General features: G+C 41.2%; 1 protein-coding gene across 1 annotated transcript in view; it reads left to right on the forward strand.

Moving 5' to 3' along the window:
* The window catches only part of SEC24B (SEC24 homolog B, COPII coat complex component), a 521,322-nt gene that overhangs the window by 456,412 nt on the left and 46,424 nt on the right, over positions 1-18,486 (forward strand). The window contains exons 19-20 of the mRNA XM_053700185.1: positions 13,816-13,991; positions 15,025-15,162. Coding sequence (XP_053556160.1) covers positions 13,816-13,991; positions 15,025-15,162 — 314 coding nt within the window. The remainder of the gene's footprint in view (positions 1-13,815; positions 13,992-15,024; positions 15,163-18,486) is intronic.

Consider the following 18,486-nt stretch of genomic DNA (forward strand, 5'->3'; position numbering starts at 1 on the left):
CGCTCCGCAGCAAGTTGGAGCCCGGTTTTCCTCTCAGCGTGCAGTGAATGTCAGAGGGATGTGAGGAGTATTGCCTATTTGAATGCAGTGATCTCCCTCTAAGGGGTCTATTTCATAGGTTCTCTGTTATCGGTCGTAGAGATTCATCTCTTACCTCCCTTTTCAGATCGACGATATACTCTTATATATACCATTACCTCTGCTGATTCTCGTTTCAGTACTGGTTTGGCTATCTACTATATGTAGATGAGTGTCCTGGGGTAAGTAAGTCTTATTTTCTGTGACACTCCTAGCTATGGTTGGGCACTTTGTTTATAAAGTTCTAAATATATGTATTCAAACATTTATTTGCCTTGACTCAGAATGTTCAACTTTCCTTATTTTCAGACAGTCAGTTTCATATTTGGGATAATGCATTTTAACATTTTTCTTACCTTAAAATTTGACTTTTTCCCTGTGGGCTGTTAGGCTCGCGGGGGCTGAAAATGCTTCATTTATTGCGTCATTCTTGGCGCGGACTTTTTTGGCGCAAAAATTCTATTTCCGTTTCCGGCGTCATACGTGTCGCCGGAAGTTGCGTCATTTTTTGACGTTATTTTGCGCCAAAAATGTCGGCGTTCCGGATGTGGCGTCATTTTTGGCGCCAAAAAGCATTTAGGCGCCAAATAATGTGGGCGTCTTATTTGGCGCGAAAAAATATGGGCGTCACTTTTGTCTCCACATTATTTAAGTCTCATTTTTTATTGCTTCTGGTTGCTAGAAGCTTGTTCTTTGGCATTTTTTCCCATTCCTGAAACTGTCATTTAAGGAATTTGATCAATTTTGCTTTATATATATGTTGTTTTTTCTCTTACATATTGCAAGATGTCTCACGTTGCATCTGAGTCAGAAGATACTACAGGAAAATCGCTGTCAAGTGCTGAATCTACCAAAGCTAAGTGTATCTGCTGTAAACTTTTGGTAGCTATTTCTCCAGCTGTTGTTTGTAATGATTGTCATGACAAACTTGTTAAAGCAGATAATATTTGCTTTAGTAAAGTACCATTGCCTGTTGCAGTTCCTTCAACATCTAAGGTGCAGAATGTTCCTGATAATATAAGAGATTTTGTTTCTGAATCCATAAAGAAGGCTATGTCTGTTATTTCTCCTTCTAGTAAACGTAAAAAATCTTTTAAAACTTCTCTCCCTACAGATGAATTTTTAACTGAACATCATCATTCTGATTCTGATGATTCCTCTGGTTCAGAGGATTCTGTCTCAGAGGTTGATGCTGATAAATCTTCATATTTATTTAAAATGGAATTTATTCGTTCTTTACTTAAAGAAGTCCTAATTGCTTTAGAAATAGAGGATTCTGGTCCTCTTGATACTAAATCTAAACGTTTAAATAAGGTTTTTAAATCTCCTGTAGTTATTCCAGAAGTTTTTCCTGTCCCTGATGCTATTTCTGCAGTAATTTCCAAAGAATGGGATAATTTGGGTAATTCATTTACTCCTTCTAAACGTTTTAAGCAATTATATCCTGTGCCGTCTGACAGACTGGAATTTTGGGACAAGATCCCTAAAGTTGATGGGGCTATTTCTACCCTTGCTAAACGTACTACTATTCCTACGTCAGATGGTACTTCGTTTAAGGATCCTCTAGATAGGAAAATTGAGTCCTTTCTAAGAAAAGCTTATCTGTGTTCAGGTAATCTTCTTAGACCTGCTATATCTTTGGCTGATGTTGCTGCAGCTTCAACTTTTTGGTTGGAAACTTTAGCGCAACAAGTAACACATCGTGATTCTCATGATATTATTATTCTTCTTCAACATGCTAATAATTTTATCTGTGATGCCATTTTTGATATTATCAGAGTTGATGTCAGGTTTATGTCTCTAGCTATTTTAGCTAGAAGAGCTTTATGGCTTAAAACTTGGAATGCTGATATGGCTTCTAAATCAACTTTACTTTCCATTTCTTTCCAGGGTAACAAATTATTTGGTTCTCAGTTGGATTCCATTATTTCAACTGTTACTGGTGGGAAAGGAACTTTTTTACCACAGGATAAAAAATCTAAAGGTAAAAACAGGGCTAATAATCGTTTTCGTTCCTTTCGTTTCAACAAAGAACAAAAGCCTGATCCTTCATCCTCAGGAGCAGTTTCAGTTTGGAGACCATCTCCAGTTTGGAATAAATCCAAGCCAGCTAGAAAGGCAAAGCCTGCTTCTAAGTCCACATGAAGGTGCGGCCCTCATTCCAGCTCAGCTGGTAGGGGGCAGGTTACGTTTTTTCAAGGAAATTTGGATCAATTCTGTTCACAATCTTTGGATTCAGAGCATTGTTTCAGAAGGGTACAGAATTGGTTTCAAGTTGAGACCTCCTGCAAAGAGATTTTTTCTTTCCCGTGTCCCAGTAAATCCAGTAAAAGCTCAAGCATTTCTGAAATGTGTTTCAGATCTAGAGTTGACTGGAGTAATTATGCCAGTTCCAGTTCCGGAACAGGGGATGGGGTTTTATTCAAATCTCTTCATTGTACCAAAGAAGGAGAATTCTTTCAGACCAGTTCTGGATCTAAAAATATTGAATCGTTATGTAAGGATACCAACGTTCAAGATGGTAACTGTAAGGACTATCTTACCTTTTGTTCAGCAAGGGAATTATATGTCCACAATAGATTTACAGGATGCATATCTGCATATTCCGATTCATCCAGATCATTATCAGTTTCTGAGATTCTCGTTTCTGGACAAGCACTACCAATTTGTGGCTCTGCCGTTTGGCCTAGCTACAGCTCCAAGAATTTTTACAAAGGTTCTCGGTGCCCTTCTGTCTGTAATCAGAGAACAGGGTATTGTGGTATTTCCTTATTTGGACGATATCTTGGTACTTGCTCAGTCTTTACATTTAGCAGAATCTCATATGAATCGACTTGTGTTGTTTCTTCAAGATCATGGTTGGAGGATCAATTTACCAAAAAGTTCTTTGATTCCTCAGACAAGGGTAACCTTTCTGGGTTTCCAGATGGATTCAGTGTCCATGACTCTGTCTTTAACAGACAAGAGACGTCTAAAGTTGATTACAGCTTGTCGAAACCTTCAGTCACAATCATTCCCTTCGGTAGCCTTATGCATGGAAATTCTAGGTCTTATGACTGCTGCATCGGACGCGATCCCCTTTGCTCGTTTTCACATGCGACCTCTTCAGCTCTGTATGCTGAAGCAATGGTGCAAGGATTACACGAAGATATCTCAATTAATATCTTTAAAACCGATTGTTCGACACTCTCTAACATGGTGGACAGATCACCATCGTTTAATTCAGGGGGCTTCTTTTGTGCTTCCGACCTGGACTGTAATTTCAACAGATGCAAGTCTCACAGGTTGGGGAGCTGTGTGGGGATCTCTGACGGCACAAGGAGTTTGGGAATCTCAGGAGGTGAGATTACCGATCAATATTTTGGAACTCCGTGCAATTTTCAGAGCTCTTCAGTTTTGGCCTCTTCTGAAGAGAGAATCGTTCATTTGTTTTCAGACAGACAATGTCACAACTGTGGCATACATCAATCATCAAGGAGGGACTCACAGTCTTCTGGCTATGAAAGAAGTATCTCGAATTTTGGTTTGGGCGGAATCCAGCTCCTGTCTAATCTCTGCGGTTCATATCCCAGGTATAGACAATTGGGAAGCGGATTATCTCAGTCGCCAAACGTTGCATCCGGGCGAATGGTCTCTTCACCCAGAGGTATTTCTTCAGATTGTTCAAATGTGGGAACTTCCAGAAATAGATCTGATGGCGTCCCATCTAAACAAGAAACTTCCCAGGTATCTGTCCAGATCCCGGGATCCTCAGGCGGAGGCAGTGGATGCATTATCACTTCCTTGGAAGTATCATCCTGCCTATATCTTTCCGCCTCTAGTTCTTCTTCCAAGAGTAATCTCCAAGATTCTGAAGGAATGCTCGTTTGTTCTGCTGGTAGCTCCGGCATGGCCTCACAGGTTTTGGTATGCGGATCTTGTCCGGATGGCCTCTTGCCAACCGTGGACTCTTCCGTTAAGACCAGACCTTCTGTCACAAGGTCCTTTTTTCCATCAGGATCTGAAATCCTTAAATTTAAAGGTATGGAGATTGAACGCTTGATTCTTGGTCAAAGAGGTTTCTCTGACTCTGTGATTAATACTATGTTTCAGGCTCGTAAATCTGTATCTCGAGAGATATATTATAGAGTCTGGAAGACTTATATTTCTTGGTGTCTTTCTCATCATTTTTCCTGGCATTCTTTTAGAATACCGAGAATTTTACAGTTCCTTCAGGATGGTTTAGATAAAGGTTTGTCCGCAAGTTCTTTGAAAGGACAAATCTCTGCTCTTTCTGTTCTTTTTCACAGAAAGATTGCTATTCTTCCTGATATTCATTGTTTTGTACAAGCTTTGGTTCGTATAAAACCTGTCATTAAGTCAATTTCTCCTCCTTGGAGTTTGAATTTGGTTCTGGGAGCTCTTCAAGCTCCTCCGTTTGAACCTATGCATTCATTGGACATTAAATTACTTTCTTGGAAAGTTTTGTTCCTTTTGGCCATCTCTTCTGCCAGAAGAGTTTCTGAATTATCTGCTCTTTCTTGTGAGTCTCCTTTTCTGATTTTTCATCAGGATAAGGCGGTGTTGCGAACTTCTTTTGAATTTTTACCTAAAGTTGTGAATTCCAACAACATTAGTAGAGAAATTGTGGTTCCTTCATTATGTCCTAATCCTAAGAATTCTAAGGAGAAATCGTTGCATTCTTTGGATGTTGTTAGAGCTTTGAAATATTATGTTGAAGCTACGAAATCTTTTCGTAAGACTTCTAGTCTATTTGTTATCTTTTCCGGTTCTAGAAAAGGCCAGAAAGCTTCTGCCATTTCTTTGGCATCTTGGTTGAAATCTTTAATTCATCTTGCCTATGTTGAGTCGGGTAAAACTCCGCCTCAGAGAATTACAGCTCATTCTACTAGGTCAGTTTCTACTTCCTGGGCGTTTAGGAATGAAGCTTCGGTTGACCAGATCTGCAAAGCAGCGACTTGGTCCTCTTTGCATACTTTTACTAAATTCTACCATTTTGATGTATTTTCTTCTTCTGAAGCAGTTTTTGGTAGAAAAGTACTTCAGGCAGCGGTTTCAGTTTGAATCTTCTGCTTATGTTTTTCGTTAAACTTTATTTTGGGTGTGGATTATTTTCAGCAGGAATTGGCTGTCTTTATTTTATCCCTCCCTCTCTAGTGACTCTTGTGTGGAAAGATCCACTTCTTGGGTAGTCATTATCCCATACGTCACTAGCTCATGGACTCTTGCTAATTACATGAAAGAAAACATAATTTATGTAAGAACTTACCTGATAAATTCATTTCTTTCATATTAGCAAGAGTCCATGAGGCCCGCCCTTTTTTTGTGGTGGTTATGATTTTTGTATAAAGCACAATTATTCCAATTCCTTATTTTATATGCTTTCGCACTTTTTTATCACCCCACTTCTTGGCTATTCGTTAAACTGAATTGTGGGTGTGGTGAGGGGTGTATTTATAGGCATTTTGAGGTTTGGGAAACTTTGCCCCTCCTGGTAGGAATGTATATCCCATACGTCACTAGCTCATGGACTCTTGCTAATATGAAAGAAATGAATTTATCAGGTAAGTTCTTACATAAATTATGTTTTTCCCCATCATGGGGACCGGTAAGCCATTTTCTTAGTCTCAAACAGAATAAAGGGCTTAATATGGGCTATAAAACTGGTAGACACTTTTATGGGCTAGATCGATTGCTTTATTTGGGCATTTTATACAGCTTGATGTTGAAATTCACACTTTATAACTTTGGGGAACGTTTTTTTTTACGTCAGGCACTGGTTAGACACCTTCCCAGTCAGGAAGGGCCTTCTATGTAGTAGGCAGAGCCTCATTTTCGCGCCATTACTGCGCAGTTACTTTTGAGAGCAGGACATGCAGCTGCATGTGTGTGGGTCTGGAAGTAGTTGAAAAGGTTCCTAGAAGGCTTCATTTGGTATCGTATACCCCCCCTGGGTTTGGTAAAGTCGCAGCAAAGGCTGTAGCTGGGACTGTAGAGGGGTTAAAACTGTAAACGGCTCCGGTTTCGTCATTTTAAGGGTTAAAGGTCTGAAATTTAGGGTACAATGCTTTGAATGCTTTAAGACACTGTGGTGAAAATTTGGTTAAAATTGAACAATTCCTTCATAGTTTTTCACATATTCAGTAAAAAAGTGTGCCCTGTTTAAAATTTAAAGAGACAGTAACGGTTTTGTTTTAAAACGTTTTTTGTATTTTATTGACAAGTTTAAGCCTATTTAACATGTCTGTGCCTTCAGATAAACTATGTTCTGTATGTATGGAAGCCAATGTGTCTCCCCCTTCAAAATTGTGTGATAATTGTGCCATAGCGTCCAAACAAAGTAAGGACAGTACTGCCACAGATAGTAAAGTTGCCCAAGATGATTCATCAGATGAAGGGAGTAGACATAGTTCTACATCATCTCCTTCTGTGTCTACACCAGTTTTGTCCACGCAGGAGACCCCTAGTACTTCTAGCGCGCCAATGCTTGTTACTAAGCAACAATTGACGGCAGTAATGGATAACTCCATAGCAAATATTTTATCCAAAATGCCTGCATTTCAGAGAGAGCGCGATTGCTCTGTTTTAAACACTGTAGAGCAGGAGGGCGCTAATGATAATTGCTCGGTCATACCCTCACACCAATCTGAAGTGGCCATGAGGGAGGTTTTGTCAGATGGGGAAATTTCTGATTCATGTAGAATTTCTCAACAGGCAGAACCTGATGTTGTGACATTTAAATTTAAATTAGAGCATCTCCGCGCACTGCTTAAGGAGGTGCTATCTACTCTGGATGATTGTGACAACCTGGTCATTCCAGAAAAATTGTGCAAAATGGACAAGTTCCTAGAGGTTCCGGTGCACCCCGACGCTTTTCCTATACCCAAGCGGGTGGCGGACATAGTGAATAAGGAGTGGGAGAAGCCCGGCAAACCTTTTGTCCCCCCTCCTATATTTAAGAAATTATTTCCTATGGTCGACCCCAGAAAGGACTTATGGCAGACAGTCCCTAAGGTCGAGGGGGCAGTTTCTACACTAGCTAAGCGCACTACTATTCCTATCGAGGATAATTGTGCTTTCAAAGATCCTATGGATAAAAAATTGGAGGGTTTGCTTAAAAAGATTTTTGTACAGCAAGGTTACCTCCTGCAACCTATTTCGTGCATTATTCCTGTCACTACAGCAGCGTGGTTCTGGTTCGAGGAACTAGAAAAGTCGCTCAGTAGAGATACTCCGTATGAGGAGGTTATGGACAGAATTCACGCACTTAAGTTAGCTAATTCCTTTATTTTAGATGCCGCTTTGAAGTTAGCTAGATTAGCGTGAAAAATTCAGGGTTTGCAATTGTGGCGCGCAGAGCGCTCTGGCTAAAGTCTTGGTCAGCGGATGTATCTTCCAAGACAAAATTGCTTAATATCCCTTTCAAGGGTAAAACCCTTTTTGGGCCAGAATTGAAAGAGATTATCTCAGACATCACTGGGGGTAAGGGCCACGCCCTCCCACAAGATAGGCCTTTCAAGGCCAAGAATAAGTCTAATTTTCGTTCCTTTCGCAATTTCAGGAACGGACTGGCCTCCAACTCTGCAGCCTCTAGACAAGAGGGTAATGCTTCGCAAACCAAACCAGCTTGGAAACCGATGCAAGGCTGGAACAAGGGTAAGCAGGCCAAGAAGCCTGCTGCTGCTACCAAAACAGCATGAAGGAGTAGCCCCCGATCCGGGACCGGATCTAGTAGGGGCAAACTCTCTCTCTTCGCTCAGGCTTGGGCAAGAGATGTTCAGGATCCTTGGGCACTAGAAATAGTTTCTCAGGGTTATCTTCTGGAATTCAAGGAACTACCCCCAAGGGGAAGGTTCCACATGTCTCACTTATCTTCAAACCAAATAAAGAGACAGGCATTCTTACATTGTGTAGAAGACCTGTTAAAAATGGGAGTGATACACCCAGTTCCAACTGTGGAACAAGGAATGGGGTTTTACTCAAATCTGTTTGTAGTTCCCAAAAATGAGGGAACTTTCAGACCAGTTCTGGATTTAAAGATTCTAAACAAATTTCTCAGAGTGCCATCGTTCAAAATGGAAACTATTCGAAAGATTTTACCTTCAATCCAGGAGGGTCAATTTATGACTACCGGGAATCTAAAGGATGCGTATCTACATATTCCTATCCACAAAGATCATCATCAGTTCCTAAGGTTCGCCTTTCTGGACAAACATTACCAGTTTGTGGCTCTCCCATTCGGGCTAGCCACTGCTCCAAGGATTTTCACAAAGGTACTCGGGTCCCTTCTAGCGGTTCTAAGACCAAGGGGCATTGCAGTGGCACCTTACTTGGACGACATTCTGATACAAGCGTCGTCTCTTTCAAAGGCAAATGCTCACACAGACATAGTTCTGGCCTTTCTCAGATCTCACGGGTGGAAGGTGAACATAGAAAAGAGTTCCCTGTCTCCGTCGACAAGAGTTCCTTTCTTGGGGACAATAATAAATTCTTTAGAAATGAAGATTTTCCTGACAGATGTCAGAAAGTCAAAACTTCTAAACGCTTGTCAAGTTCTTCACTCTGTTCCACGACCTTCCATAGCTCAGTGCATGGAAGTAGTAGGGTTGATGGTTGCAGCAATGGACATAGTTCCTTTTGCGCGAATTCATCTAAGACCATTACAACTGTGCATGCTGAAACAGTGGAATGGGGACTATACAGACTTGTCTCCAGTGATTCAGGTAGATCAGAAGACCAGAGACTCACTCCGATGGTGGCTAACCCAGGATCACCTGTCCCAGGGAATGAGCTTCCGCAGACCAGAGTGGGTCATCGTCACGACCGATGCCAGTCTAGTGGGCTGGGGCGCGGTCTGGGACTCCCTGAAAGCTCAGGGTCTATGGTCTCGGGAAGAGTCTCTTCTCCCGATAAACATTCTGGAACTGAGAGCGATATTCAATACTCTCAGGGCTTGGCCTCAACTAGCAAAGGCAAGATTCATAAGATTCCAATCAGACAACATGACGACTGTTGCTTACATCAACCATCAGGGGGGAACAAGGAGTTCCCTGGCGATGAGAGAAGTGACCAAAATCATAAAATGGGTGGAGGATCACTCCTGCCACCTATCTGCGATCCACATCCCAGGAGTGGAAAACTGGGAGGCGGATTATCTGAGTCGTCAGACATTCCATCCGGGGGAGTGGGAACTCCACCCGGAGATATTTGCCCAGTTGACTCAATTATGGGGCATTCCAGACATGGATCTGGCGTCTCGTCAGAACTTCAAGGTTCCTTGCTACGGGTCCAGATCCAGAGATCCCAAGGCGACTCTAGTGGATGCATTAGTAGCGCCTTGGGCCTTCAACCTAGCTTATGTGTTTCCACCGTTTCCTCTCATTCCCAGGCTGGTAGCCAGGATCAAACAGGAGAGGGCCTCGGTGATCTTGATAGCTCCTGCGTGGCCACGCAGGACTTGGTATGCAGACCTGGTGAATATGTCATCGGCTCCACCATGGAAGCTACCTTTGAGACAGGATCTTCTAATACAGGGTCCATTCGAACATCCAAATCTAGTTTCCCTTCAGCTGACGGCTTGATTTTATCTAAGCGTGGATTTTCGGATTCTGTTATAGATACTCTGGTACAAGCCAGAAAACCTGTAACTAGAAAAATTTACCATAAAATATGGAAAAGATATATCTGTTGGTGTGAATCCAAGGGATTCTCATGGAGTAAGATCAAAATTCCTAGGATCCTTTCTTTTCTTCAAGAAGGTTTGGATAAGGGATTATCAGCGAGTTCTCTAAAGGGACAGATTTCTGCTTTATCTGTCTTGTTACACAAACGACTGGCAGCTGTGCCAGATGTTCAAGCTTTTGTTCAGGCTTTGGTCAGGATCAAGCCTGTTTACAGACATTTGACTCCTCCCCGGAGTCTGAATTTAGTTCTTTCAGTTCTTCAAGGGGTTCCGTTTGAACCTCTACATTCCATAGATATCAAGATGTTATCTTGGAAAGTTCTGTTTTTGGTTGCTATTTCTTCTGCTAGAAGAGTTTCTGAGTTATCTGCTCTGCAGTGTAATCCGCCCTATCTGGTGTTCCATTCAGATAAGGTTGTTTTGCGTACTAAACCTGGTTTCCTTCCAAAGGTTGTTTCCAACAAGAATATTAACCAGGAAATAGTTGTGCCTTCTTTGTGTCCGAATCCAGTTTCAAAGAAGGAACGTTTGTTACACAATTTAGATGTAGTCCGTGCTTTAAAGTTCTATTTAGAAGCAACAAAGGATTTCAGACAAACGTCTTCTCTGTTTGTCGTTTATTCTGGCAAGAGGAGAGGTCAAAAAGCTACTGCTACCTCTCTTTCCTTTTGGCTGAAAAGCATCATCCGATTGGCTTATGAGACTGCCGGACGGCAGCCTCCCGAACGCATCACAGCTCACTCTACTAGGGCTGTGGCTTCCACATGGGCCTTCAAGAACGAGGCTTCTGTTGATCAGATATGTAAGGCAGCGACTTGGTCTTCCCTGCACACTTTTGCCAAATTCTACAAATTTGATACTTTTGCTTCTTCGGAGGCTATTTTTGGGAGAGAGGTTTTGCAAGCCGTGGTGCCTTCCGTTTAGGTAACCTGATTGGCTCCCTCCCTTCATCCGTGTCCTAAAGCTTTGGTATTGGTTCCCACAAGTTATGGATGACGCCGTGGACCGGACACACCAATGTTGGAGAAAACAGAATTTATGCTTACCTGATAAATTACTTTCTCCAACGGTGTGTCCGGTCCACGGCCTGCCCTGGTTTTTTAATCCGGTTTGATGAATTTCTTTCTTTAACTACAGTCACCACGGCACCCTATGGTTTCTCCTGTTTTTCTCCTGTCCGTCGGTCGAATGACTGGGGTGGGCAGAGCCTAGGAGGGACTATATGGACAGCTTTTGCTGTGCTCTTTGCCATTTCCTGTTGGGGAAGAGAATATTCCCACAAGTTATGTATGACGCCGTGGACCGGACACACCGTTGGAAAAAGTAATTTATCAGGTAAGCATAAATTCTGTTTTTTACATTTTTGCGGTGTTTGTGTTTAGCTGTAATTTTCCTCTCACTCATTTACTGTACCCACACATATTATATACCGTTTTTCTCGCCATTAAATGGACTTTCTTAAGATACCATTATTTTTATAAAATCCTATAATTTACTATAAATAAAATGAGGAAAAAATGGAAAAAAACACACTTTTTCTAACTTTGACCCTCAAAATCTCTTACACTTCTACAACTTCCAATAAACTCCCATGCTAAATAGTTTCTAAATTTTGTCCTGAGTTTAGAAATACCCAATGTTTACACATTCTTTGTTTTTTTTGCCAATTATATTGCAATAAGTACACTTTGCTATTTCCAAACCATTTTTTTTTTCAAAATTAGCGATAGTTACATTGGAACACTGATATCTGTCAGGAATCCCTGAATAACCCTTCACATATATATATTTTTAAAAAGAAGACAAACTAAGGTATTAAACATGCGGTATTTTGACTATTTCCATGCAACCATTTTACCACCAATCTATGCCAAAGTTTGAAGAAAAAAAACAGTGGTGATTTTTTGACATAATAGCAATTTAAGAATACATTTACTGAGAACGTTAAGAGTTACTGCAAAATAACACCCCAATATGTCTTCAGCAGCATCTCCTGAGTACAGTGTTACTACCCATATATAGGTGTGTTGGGTTCTCTGGCGGCTTAAAGTCCTTATTTTTAGGGGGCGCATTCCAGTTTTTCAACTTGGAATTTTCACATCTGTCATCATGCACCCATGTCCTATTTGGGACATTTCTGAAGCCAGCCAATGTAAATTACCCCCATCAAACCATATATTTTTGAAAAGTAGACACGCTAGGGTATTTTAAATGCTGGTATTTTAACACTTTCCATGCACTAATTCAACCACCAGTCTTTGTCAAACTTTTGGGTAGTCATTTTTTGTGTTATTTTTCACATACGTACTTTAGGCATGGATTTTCAGTTCCTGTTATGTGTTACTGCCAAAAAACACCTCAATATGTATTGAACAACATCTCCTGAGTACAGTGATACCACCCATGTATAGGTGTGTCGGGTTCTCTGGGGGCTTAAAGGCCTTATTTTTGGGGGGCGCATTACAGTTTTTCAACTTGGAATTTTCACATCCCATGCACCCATGTCCTATTTAGGACATTTCTGATGCCGGCCAATGTAATTTACCTCCATCAAACCATATATCTTTGAAAAGAAGACAACCTAGGGTATTTTAAATGCTGGTATATTAACACTTTCCATGCACTAATTAAACCACCAGTCTTTGTCAAACTATTGGGCAGTTATTTTTTTGTGTTATTTTTCACACATGTACTTTAGACATGGATTCTCAGCTCCTGTTATGTGTTACTGCCAAAGAAGACCCCAATATGTGGTTACCAACATCTCCTGAGTACAGTGATACCACCTATGCATAGGTTTGTTGGCTTGTTTGGGGGGTGCAATGCCAAATGTCTGATATGCGTTTGTGATTTTTTTTTTTTTCACATTTAACATATTTTCTTTGCCTATTGTCTTTTTGGGGGTCTTTTAACATACCCCAATTTATTTACATGAATATGCATATATTTGAAAAGTTGGCACCCCAAGGTATTGTATATGGTGTGCTTTGATGAAACCATTTTAGCCCAAAAAATTGGAGAAAGTGTATAGTGGTAATTTTTCAATTTACATTTTTACACACACATTGCTTTTTTACTATGATTTAGGAGAGACTGTTGTAAGTTATTGCAAAAAACTACTTCAGGTTGTTTTCTGCATACCTCTGCCTCAACATATTCTGGGAGAAAATGGGGGTAGAGCAAATGGGGCTACTTTCTTTATGATGCCCATCAGCATAGTCAATGCCCAGAATTTTTTTTTTTTTTTTAGCAGCTATGCTACTGCCAGTGATTTATAGTGATCACTGGCACGCTAGGGGTTAATGGCTCTGAAAAGAGCCTTTGGATTTTTAACAAATAAATAAATCTCTCTCTGCTAAACACAGGTCTCTCTCTCTCCAACAAAATCGCAAGGGAGGAGAGGGAGGGAGATCCACACTGATCCGAGTCAATATTTACAAATATTTACTTAATCAGACAAATGGGATATTTTATTATGATTTTTTTTTTTTGGTGTAGGAGGCTCAGATTGGGTGACCCTAGCTTGCCCCTGTGATGAGGCAGGCTAGGGACACCCCAGAGGCCCCATGATGCACTGGGCATCGCCATCTTGGAAGCCTCGTGGGGGAGGGGGGGCTGTATATGGGGTTTTATTTTGATTTAACCTTTTTTTATTTTACATTTTATTTTATAACTAAGTGCCTCGACCCACCGAGGCACTTAGCATACAAGCAGAGCATCGGAATCGTGTACGATCGCTTCCGATGCTCCGCTGCACTACCGGGCTCCACGTGGAGCAAAACCGGCACTCTGGAACAGTACTGCAGGATGCCTCGACATCCCTGCAATACTGTAAGAGTGTCTGGAAGCGATCTCGATCTCTTCTAGCACTCAGTTTAGCCGACGACATGCAGGGTACGTCCTCAGGCGTTAACTGTCTTTTTTTGAGGACGTACCCTGCACGTCGTCGGTCACTAAGGGGTTAAAGAATATAATATAGCAGTCTAATTACTATTTAATCTTTCTTACCAATTTCCTGATTTGTCATGTGTTTTTTGTTTTGTTTTTTTAAACAGCTGTGGATCGGTCCATCTCATCCAGCCTTTCAGATGCAAGAGATGCTTTAGTGAATGCAGTGATCGACTCGTTCTCATCCTACAGCTCAACACTTTCAAATTTACAGCAATCAACCTTAATAGCACCAAACTCATTGAAGCTATTTCCCCTATACATCCTGGCTCTCCTGAAACAAGTATGTTTTTGTGCTTTATAACCACATCCAGTTGTGTTGGGAGTTATTAGCAATTCACAACATACAGAAATTGCTCTTGTCTAGTGGACTTCCTTCTGGCCCATTGTGGTCACTAACGTCGCTGTCAGTCAAATATACCAGACGTCCTTTATCTGGTATCTATTTTTTTTATGTATTTATTTTTTATTGCATAGTACCTCCTTTATCCAATGAGCATCCGGGCAGCTTATAGTGCGCATGCATTTTGTTGTGCAATACATTTGGCTCATGTTTCTCTCTACTCTATTTGTGCACTTTCACTCTATTGTATCGCATGCGTAGTAGCTAGAAGGGGGAGTCCCAATGATGTTAGGGTAAACAGTGAATCAGAGATTCTGTCTTAATTCACTGTTTTCCTTGGAATAGTGCCAATCTAGCAGGGAATGTGTAGAAACGACAATCGGTTATTTTCAGTCAGTTATTGCGCACTGATTGAATTGATGGGAGCTCAATTTTGATACCTGCACCTTCTACAAGTAAAGTGTGGATCTTGTGATCCGCTGTTTACTTGGATGTCTGCACTAAAACAAAAAATGCATGCAAAATTGCGTACTCAGGAGCATGCAACGGCGTATATAGAGGGGGATGGACTGCTCTATATGTCACTCGGACACAGGACTCAAAGCATAAAGGAAAGGAGGGAAGATTGAAACCCAAAGGTGCAGTCTGTGTTTTTTTTTAAAAAAAAATTACTAAAAAAAATGTAATCTTTTTAATAAAAAAAAAAAAAAACAGTTGTGGTATCTAAACTAAAATTAAAGCAATTGATATTGGCATTTTATATATTGTTTACTATCACTTTAATACAGGCATTAATTTTACTTCTTTTTTTTTTTTAACTGTATTTAGATATGAAATCTGTGTTTTTATTCAAGTATTACAGGATTTCTGTTGCTTAGATAGATAGTTTGTGTTAATAAAGTATAATGCTTTGTGTCACAAATATAACATTAGCAAACAAAAAAAGTATGTGATTTATTTATTTTCTATCTAGAAAGCCTTCAGGACTGGCACCAGTACGCGCCTGGATGATCGAGTATTTGCTATGTGCCAGATGAAATCGCAGCCTCTTGTTAACTTAATGAAAATGATTCACCCTAACCTCTACAGAGTAGACAGGATTACTGATGAGGTACACACACATCATATACCATGTTCATAACAATCACATTTAATATCTTTCTTTCTCTTGTAAGATGTATCGAGTCCACGGATTCATCCTTACTTGTGGGATATTCTCCTTCCCTACAGGAAGTGGCAAAGAGAGCACCCACAGCATAGCTGTCTATATAGCTCCTCCCTTAGCTCCACCCCCCAGTCATTCTTTTTGCCTACTCTAAGTACTAGGAAGGACAGAGCGAGTGTGGTGACAAAAATGATACGGCTAGATTTAGAGTTCTGCGGCCAAAGGGGTGCGTTAGCTACGCGTGCTTTTTTTCCCCGCACCTTTTAAATACCGCTGGTATTTAGAGTTCACAGAATGGCTGCGTTAGGCTCCAAAAAGGGAGCGTAGAGCATAATTTACCAACACTGCAACTCTAAATACCAGCGATGCTTACGGACACGGCCAGCTTCAAAAACGTGCTCGTGCACGATTCCCTCATAGGAAACAACAGGGCAGTTTGAGCTGAAAAAAAACCTAACACCTGCAAAAAAGCAGCATTCAGCTCCTAACGCAGCCCCATTGTTTCCTATGGGGAAACACTTCCTAAGTCTGCACCTAACACCCTAACATGTACCCCGAGTCTAAACACCCCTAACCGTACACTTATTAACCCCTAATCTGCTGCCCCCGCTATCACTGACCCCTGCATATTATTATTAACCCCTAATCTGCCGCTCCGTACACCGCCGCAACCTACGTTATCCCTATGTACCCCTAATCTGCTGCCCCTAACACCGCTGACCCCTATATTATATTTATTAACCCCTAATCTGCCGCCCCCAATGTCGCCGCCACCTACCTACACTTATTAACCCCTAATCTGCCGACCGGACCTCACCGCTTCTATAATAGTTATTAACCCCTAATCTGCCTCAATAACCCTATAATAAATAGTATTAACCCCTAATCTGCCCTCCCTAACATCACCGACACCTAACTTCAAGTATTAACCCCTAATCTGCCGACCGGACCTCGCCGCTACTCTATTAAATTTATTAACCCCTAAAGCTAAGTCTAACCCTAACACCCCCCTAAATTAAATATAATTTTAATCTAACGAAATAAAATAATTCTTATTAAATAAATTATTCCTATTTAAAGCTAAATACCTGTAAAATAAACCCTAATATAGCTACAATATAACGAATAATTATATTGTAGCTATTTTAGGATTTATATTTATTTTACAGGCAACTTTGTATTTATTTTAACTAGGTACAATAGCTATTAAATAGTTAATAACTATTTAATAGCTACCTAGTTAAAATAATTACAAAATTACCTGTAAAATAAATCCTAACCTAAGTTACAATTAAACCTAACACTACACTATCAATAAATAAATTAAATAAAGTACCTACAATTAAATAAACTAACTAAAGTACAAAAAATAAAAAAAAGAACTGTTACAAAAATAAAAAAATAATTTACAAACATTAGAAAAATATTACAACAATTTTAAGCTAATTACACCTACTCTAAGCCCCCTAATAAAATAACAAAGCCCCCCAAAATAAAAAAATGCCCTACCCTATTCTAAAATTAAAATAGAAAAGCTCTTTTACCTTACCAGCCCTTAAAAGGGCCTTTTGCAGGGCATGCCCCAAAGAAAACAGCTCTTTTGCCTGTAAAAAAAAACCATACAATACCCCCCCCCAACATTACAACCCACCACCCACATACCCCTAATCTAACCCAAACCCCCCTTAAATAAACCTAACACTAAGCCCCTGAAGATCTCCCTACCTTATCTTCACCACGCCGGGTATCACCGATCCGTCCAGGCTCCGAAGTCTTCATCCAAGCCCAAGCGGGGGCTGAAGATGTCCATGATCCGGCTGAAGTCTTGGCCCAAGCGGGGGCTGAAGATGTCCATGATCCGGCTGAAGTCTTGATCCAAGCGGGGGCTGAAGATGTCCATGATCCAGCTGAAGTCTTGATCCAAGCGGGAGCTGAAGAGGTCCATGATCCGGCTGAAGTCTTCTATCAAGCGGCATCTTCAATCTTCTTTCTTCCGGATCCATCTTCATCCCGCCGACGCGGAACATCCATCCTGGCCGACGACTTCCCGACGAATGATGGTTCCTTTAAGGGACGTCATCCAAGATGGCGTCCCTCGAATTCCGATTGGCTGATAGGATTCTATCTTTTCTTCTTCCAATAAACATTCTAGAACTGAGAGCGATATTCAATGCGCTTCAGGCGTGGCCTCAGCTTGCTGTGGCCAAATTCGTCAGGTTTCAGTTGGACAACATCACGACTGTAGCTTATATCAATCATCAAAGAGGAACAAGAAGTTCTCTAGCGATGATGGAGGTAACCAAAATAATCCGATGGGCAGAGGATCACTCTTGCCATCTCTCAGCAATCCGCATCCCAGGAGTCGAGAACTGGGAGGTGGATTTCCTAAGTCGTCAGACTTTTCATCCGGGGGAGTGGGAACTCCATCCGGAGGTATTTGCCCAGCTGATTCAGCTATGGGGCACACCAGAATTGGATCTGATGGCGTCTCGTCAGAATGCCAAACTTCCTTGTTACGGGTCCAGGTCCCAGGATCCCAAGGCGGTACTGATAGATGCTCTAGCAGTGCCTTGGTCCTTCAATCTGGCCTATGTATTTCCACCGTTTCCTCTCCTCGGTGATTCTGATAGCACCTGCGTGGCCACGCAGGACTTGGTATGCAGACCTAGTGGACATGTCCTCGGTTCCACCGTGGACTCTGCCAATGAGGCGGGACCTTCTAATCCAAGGTCCGTTCACGCATCCAAATCTAATTTCTCTGCATCTGACTGCTTGGAGATTGAACGCCTGATTCTATCAAAGCGTGGTTTCTCTGAGTCAGTCATTGTTACCCTTATTCAGGCTAGAAAGCCTGTCACCAGGAAGATCTATCATAAGATTTGGCGCAAATATCTTTATTGGTGTGAATCTAAAGGTTACTCGTGGAGTAAGATTAGGATTCCTAGAATATTGTCTTTTCTCCAAAAAGGTTTGGAGAAGGGATTATCAGCTAGTTCCCTAAAAGGACAAATATCTGCTTTGTCTATTCTACTACACAAACGTCTGGCAGATGTCCCAGACGTTCAAGCATTTAGTCAGGCTTTGGTCAGAATCAAGCCTGTATTTAAACCTGTTGCTCCGCCATGGAGCCTAAACTTAGTTCTTAAAGTTCTTCAAGGGGTTCCGTTTGAACCTATGCATTCCATAGATATTAAGCTTCTATCTTGGAAAGTTTTGTTTTTAGTAGCTACTTCTTCGGCTTGAAGAGTTTCTGAGCTTTCTGCTTTACAA

The sequence above is a fragment of the Bombina bombina genome, chromosome 2 (genome assembly GCF_027579735.1).
Source record: "Bombina bombina isolate aBomBom1 chromosome 2, aBomBom1.pri, whole genome shotgun sequence".
Lineage (NCBI taxonomy): Eukaryota > Metazoa > Chordata > Amphibia > Anura > Bombinatoridae > Bombina > Bombina bombina.